This window comes from Anopheles coustani, chromosome 3, assembly GCF_943734705.1.
Source record: "Anopheles coustani chromosome 3, idAnoCousDA_361_x.2, whole genome shotgun sequence".
Classification (NCBI taxonomy): domain Eukaryota; kingdom Metazoa; phylum Arthropoda; class Insecta; order Diptera; family Culicidae; genus Anopheles; species Anopheles coustani.
Window position 1 is genome coordinate 76,583,850 of NC_071288.1, and position 6,791 is coordinate 76,590,640.

The 6,791-nt window shown below is 42.0% G+C and overlaps 1 protein-coding gene across 1 annotated transcript; it reads right to left on the minus strand.

The window, feature by feature from the left end:
• Positions 1-672: 672 nt before the first annotated feature.
• On the minus strand, positions 673-1,405 carry LOC131266905 (uncharacterized). The gene is made up of 2 exons (XM_058269598.1): positions 1,256-1,405; positions 673-1,002 (listed from the first exon to the last, which is right to left on the minus strand). The coding sequence occupies exons 1-2, from the start codon at positions 1,403-1,405 to the stop codon at positions 673-675; spliced, it is 480 nt and encodes a 159-aa protein (XP_058125581.1).
• Positions 1,406-6,791: the final 5,386 nt, after the last annotated feature.

Genomic DNA, 6,791 nt, shown 5'->3' on the forward strand with positions numbered 1-6,791 from the left:
GGCGATACCAGCCCGTTGTTTGACTCATGTGGAACACGACTACTAATCGCGAATGACCTTAGTGGATAATTTTCCAACTCTCAAAGACTGGCGGCGGTACAACCAATCCAGGACACATTGTCGTGTTTATTTGTCGCTTGAAACCCCTACCGATGCTCCTAGGTGATTACATTTATTTCCCCTTTTTGTCCCTCTTTTTCGAATCTTCCTTCTGCTGACCCAAGTGTAACCCATTGTTTTCTTTATTTTTCTTCTCCTTGTCATTCTTTTTGTTCTTCTCCTTGTGTCCTTTCCCGTTACTATCTTCCCTGCTACGGATGGTGGTAGTTGTTGGAACCGGTTCCAAGTCCTCATAGTCGTAGGAGATCTCTTCGTCCCCGTAGGTAGTGTCCAGTGTGGGCGTTGTCGAACTAGTAGGTAGGTTCCTCGCCGTAGTCGTAGCTGTACTCGTCATTGGCCTGCTTGCGGTAGTCGTGTCAAATGAAACAGGCGTCGTTTGTATTACGCATGGAGTCGGGGCGGCCATCATGGCAGCGGAAGAGGAAGGGATGACAGGAGATGTAGTTTCGGAAGCCGTTAGCGTACTATCGAGGTAAATGGTGGTACTGACCTTGGCCGTTGTTGTTGTTACTGTCGTTGGAGTTGTCGATGATGCTGTCGGTGTTGTTGGTGTTACTGTTGTAGCTGCTGGTGCTGTTGTTGGTCCGTTGATGATTCCTGGACCGAAAAAGGCCCCGTTAATCGTAGCAGAGGATGCCTTCTTGCTGGCATCTGCAGTTGTGGTAACGGTAGATGCAGCAGTTGTTGTCGGCAAGGTGGTTGCCGGGTTTGATGTAATTCCAGCTGCGGTTGTGGCTGGTTTCGACGTGCTGGTTGTAGCAAGGATAGTTGTCGTTCCAACTGTGGTCGTTGTACCCTGGATAATTGTTGTTCCAACTGTGGTCGTGGCAGGTTTTGTTGTTGTTGTTGTTGTTGTTGTTGCCAGGGTAGTTGTTGTTCCAACTGTTGTAGTAGGTGATTTAGTAGTCGTTGTTGTACCAAGGGTAGTTGTTGTTCCAACTGTTGTAGTAGCTGGTTTAGTAGTCGTTGTTGTACCCAGGGTGGTTGTTGTTCCAAGCGTTGTAGTAGCTGGTTTAGTACTCATCGTAGTAGGCAGTGTTGAAGAAACAGCTGCAGTACTCAAAGATTTCGTCGTTGTGGGCCACATGGTTGTCGGTGCTGCTTTTGTAGTACTCGTAGTTCCTGCCGTACTTACTACCCCAGGCTTCTGCGTTGTGATACTTAACTTGACTGTTGTGTTCATCGCTCTAGCCGTAGTTGTAGTTAGAATGCCTCCCTTCTCCGTCGAGTTCGCAACTCCCTTCTTGGTAGTTATCGTTGGGAGTTTCTGCGTAGTTCCAGACATTCTCGTCGTCCATCCCATCGGAGGTCGTCGGGTTGTTACTACCCGGCGTGTGGTCGTTGTCATCTTCAATCGCTTCTTTAATTGCATTTTTACCTTCAAATAGATTTTCACCCATCCGTAGGGTATATCATCCTGCTCTTCGGAATCATCAAACTTCTTTTTCCCTCTGCCGCATTCTGCATTCGACACAAACACCGCTAGAACACACAGCACTACCAGACAAACCGACAACTTCATCATGGGTTTCAGGGATGGAATTGGCCAAACTTGTACGTTCCACTTCTAGGAGCCTTTATATACGATTCATCAGCTGCCTGTGAGTATTACTTCCCGGGGAGAGTTAATTTGTTTTTGATACTAATTTAATCACTTATAACCGAAAGCGGTATACCATTACATACCATTTTGAAGGACGTGTAAAGAGAGTAATTTGCAAACCAAAAAGAAAAAAAATGTTACGAGAATGTCATTATGGGAAAATCGTGAAATTCTGATACTCATTTTGTTTTTATTAATTTTTAATTGTAGCAATCATATTTAAAGATTGTTTAACAAATTCCTGACTACTACTCCAAATTATTTACACTTTAATTGTACTAAAAACTAGCATCTAAATAAGTATTACATAATATATTCAATACAATAATAACTAAATAATCATTAAATGTAATTAATTACGCATCAAAATCGTTTTTACTTTTTAAATTTTTAATTTGTTTATTTGCAAATGAATAAAATTGAATATTTATATATATTTTTAAGCAAAATAATTATTTCTCGTTCAACCCATAAACACCTTCGAGAGCAATTACATTGAAACTCGGATTTGGTCATATTTAAAAAAGATATAATACTTAGATTCTCAAGAAATAAATTAGGAGACAAATGTTTATTTAATAAAAACTGAGGAAGCTTCATCTAAGACAAACACGAAAAACAACTACCTGCAATTTGTAGTTACCGTTTGAATGTAGGGCTGAAACAAAGTTTTCTTTTTTACATCTTCGCTTTTGCGAGATATGTCAAGGGATATATACAATACAAAAAAACCATCTGCGTTTAGCAATATAGCAGGACAATCCATGTAGACTTTTGCGATTGCACATACAAAGACCCGATTCAACGAAGGGTGTTCCGCAAGTGTCCATTCCGCAAAAGGTTAAGCCAGCAGAGGGTGTTGGAATCACTCGAATCGCTGGTAAAATCACCATGCTCATCGCTCATCTGCACAAATGATTCCATTCCGAGAGAGGTGCTGGCATCGGCACTACCAACCCGGAGAAAGAAAGACCCAAGAAAGAAAAACAACCCCACAACCGATTCTCCAAAGGTTTCAAAGCCGAACGGCCTCGTTGTGCAAAAATCAAGAAGCTGCGCGTCCGTAACGACGACTTGTTTCGTTTGTGGGCGCATTGCTTCGAGGGTTGCTCTATAATTTTGCCCGGTGAACTTATCGTTTATTAATCGATAAGTGGCATGAAATAGGTATAACAATCCTAATCAAACCAACGCAGTTTGAGATTACGGTGGTTCAACTGGACCGTCCACTCTCAATTGCAACACCGCGCGTTCTTCCATTTCGACGACGGGTTTCCGAAGACGGCTCGGGGGATGATTTGAAATGGCATAGGGAAGGACCGCTCGAATGCAATCGCAATCCGCGTTATGGTCAAACTTTCGGCCCCGTTCAAGCATGACACGGAGATAGAGCGAATGTCTAGCATAAAACCTTTCACCCCTTTTTATCTACAGACAAACCCATCCCGGAACCAGTATTTACGTGGCGCATACGAACAAACATGAAAGTCACACGTTTCAGCCGTTTATGCAAACTAATTTTCATTGTGTGGCGGTATGGAAATATTATAGAATTACATCTACAAACGAGCATATTTAGAAGGCATTTTAGGAAGACCATCAACAATCAAACACAAAACAAATTTTCTTCTTCTTCTTCTTCTTCTTCTTCTTCTTCTTCTTCTTCTTCTTAGTCTGCGAGGATTTACCCCAATACGGCTGTTGAATCCAGCCTTCGCCAGCAAGCATGGTGATGTAGACCTCTGTTGATTAAGGACCGGCAACTAAGGTCATATGCCCCTACAAAACAAATCAATTGTACACTTTTGTTTGGCCTGAAGACACTTTCCTTCTTTCCTGTAAACGAACTTAGACTTTCTATTCATGTATCAATATTTTATCGAGCATCATTTAAAACATAAAAGAAGTATGTAAGAAGATTAAGATTTTTGCACTGATCCCGTTCATGGCGCATCATTTGTATGAGAAATTACGGCTTTCAAATAAACATACTGTCCATAAGGATGAAACATTTAAGGAAAAGACAAAACAATGAATCGTTTTCCCCTTTCTTCTATTTCAATTTTGATCGAAACACAAATCCAACGTAAACATGAAAAAACATGGAATTCCTTTCTAGCCGGGCGCTTTTCAACCGCGTCCACCACCACCACCACCACCACCGCCACCTCTACCACCACCATTACCATTGTTGTTGTTATTGTTTCCATTGTTATTGTTATTGTTTCCATTATTATTCGGTCCAGGATTCGGCATGCTTGGTGGTGGTGGTGGTGTTGCTTTGGTTGTAGTAACCGGCGTAGTCGTTGTAGGAAGGGTAGTAGTTGTAGTAGTAGCAGGTTTAGTAGTTGTAGATATTGTTGTAGTTGTAGGGGTCGTTGTAGTTGTAGCGATCGTAGTAGTTGTAGGAATCGTTGTAGTCGTAGGAATCGTTGTAGTTGTAGGGATCGTTGTAGTTGTAGGGATCGTTGTAGTTGTTGGAATCTTTGTAGTTGATGGAATCGTAGTAGTAGTAGGAATCGTTGAAGTTGTAGGGACCGCTGTAGTTGTAGGGATCGTTGTAGTAGTAGGAATCGTTGAAGTTGTAGGGATCGTTGTAGTTATTGGAATCTTTGTAGTTGATGGAACCGTAGTAGTAGTAGGAATCGTTGAAGTTGTAGGGACCGCTGTAGTTGTAGGGATCGTTGTAGTAGTAGGAATCGTTGTAGTTATAGGGACCGTTGTAGTAGAAGGAAGTGTGGTAGTTGTTGGGATCGTTGTAGTTGTTGGAATCGTTGTTGTTGTAGGAAGCGTAGTAGTTGTAGGGATTGCAGCCGGTGCAGGGAGTGTGCTAGTAGTAGGACGAGTTGTTGTAGTAGTCGTTGTCGTCGAAGGCGCAGTGGTTGTTGGGATGGTAGTTGTAGTAGGACGTGTTGTTGTTGTTATCGGAACAGTGGTCGTTGTAGTCGCAGTAGTAGTTGTTGTTGAAGAAATTATAGGCTTAGTCGTCGTCGGCCCGGTCGTAGTACTCAGTACAATCGACTTCAACTCAGTTGTAGGGGTAACCAGTTTTTTAGTAGTAGTAGTCCTTGCCGCAGTTGTTTTCGTTATCCTTGGCCTTCTAGTGCGTCTTGCACGAGTAGTTCTGGTCGTCTTCGCCGTTTGCTTCACCAAAGTAAGTTTCGCAAGAGTTGACTTCGCCTTTTCCGTCGGTAGACTTCCCTTTCCGAGCCATCCTAGGTCGGCAGGACGTTTGCCCGTTTCTTTGCCTTTTTCCTCCGACGATTGGCGTCCGTCGGCAGTCTGAGTCAAGCTCAGGACACACACAACAACTACCAGAAACCCAAGCGCAATTCGCATCGTTATGATGTTCGATGGCTTGCGCAAACAGAACTGCTTACGAAACGCAAACCTCTTCGACTTTATAGCATCTCTGCACTGCTCTCCGTAATTGCAAAATAATTCAGGAGCAGGAAATTATTATTAGCAAATTACTCTACAACGAAAAGTTTAACGTACCCACGCAGAACCACGTGGCCAGTATTAAGTATATTTTACGATATAATTTTACTATCTATTCGTTCTTCAAATTTTTCGCCAATCATTTCACATTTGAAATGACCTTGATGATTATTATATTTAAAATTTAATAAAATTGGTTTCAGTTTTTATTTGAATACAATATTCAGTTATAAAAAAAACTTAAAGGTGTTTAAAGTGAGTTGATTTGTTTTATAAACTCATACATAGTGTGGCTGAATTTTCTCGAGCTTTACACTGATGTAATGGGGCGCTTTCGGATTGATGATAGTATATAACTACTTGATAAAATATTATGCTTAATTGTTATTGAAATGAAATCAAACATGCATTAACTCGAACTATTAATGAAGTATAAAAAATCGATAAACGATTCCAACGGCTACGAGCTCTACTCAGAACGAACGTTTGACCAAGAACTTTCCATCGTGCACCGTAACTTAATCACTGCTGAGATTCATCGATTATTCGGCACCGATAATGCTCCATCATTTTACATCGTCCAGCATATCAGTTCCAGCATCACCAGCAGTATTCCACGGTGCGCAGGGTTCGATAATATCGGTTACCAAGGGCCACGCGGTGGGTTAAGTAACGCCTGATAAGGTAACGCTTAGATGGGCGGTGGAAATGGAAATCGATTAGGAACTTTATTTGCCTCCTTTTGTTGGCCGCTTCGTTTCTAAGGCGCGGAGCGGTAGTGTAAGATCGATCTGAACTCGATTTGCGGACGCGCGTCCGTCGTTCCGCGCAATGGACAAGCAATTTAATCCACGAGAGAGTGCGTGTTTTGCAATTGTTTGAAACGTGGCTAGAATAAAACTATCATGTGCTTATGTTTGAAATATTTGATACCCGATTCTGGTCATTAACATTTACTCTTATTCGTACCAAACTGTTGTTCCAAATTGATTGTAAATATTGAAACATGCATTTATGGTACTTCTTTTCATTTTAAATTGAAAGCATGCGAATCCAATACAATTAAGTATATTTTTTGTTTTGGTTTTGATATTTTCTTTTACTTATGAGTACATACAAATCGCATATAATTGAGAAAAATTTATCTATGCCATTTAATTTTTTTTCGTCCAACAAACTTATCAAACAACCCCCATCAAGCCAGTGATCCTTTTCGCCGGAATGGTCAACTGAACCGTGAAGAAGTGGAGAAAGGATCGCCGGCAGAGGAGCGCCAGCATCAGCGTTTAATAATAAATTGCAATTAACATGTATAAACGATTCAATTACCGCCCGGTGCACTCCGTAACGCGGAGCCGTTGCCATTAGAGAAGGCGAGAGGGAAAGGGAAGGGCATCAATCGGGTTGGCAGTGCGTGCCATTTCACGAAGCTTCCCCGGGCGCGTAATGCGTAATCGGATACTTGCCCACAATTCCCGCCCAACATGTCACGCGTGTGTCGTCCGGAATCGTTCCTGGGCTTTCGGTATACTGCACGGTGAAGTTTCCTTTATCCGAGCCGCTGTGCCCTGAAGACGGGGTACTTCAGAAGGGGCGAGTAAACCAAGATAATTTTAGCAGTATAAGA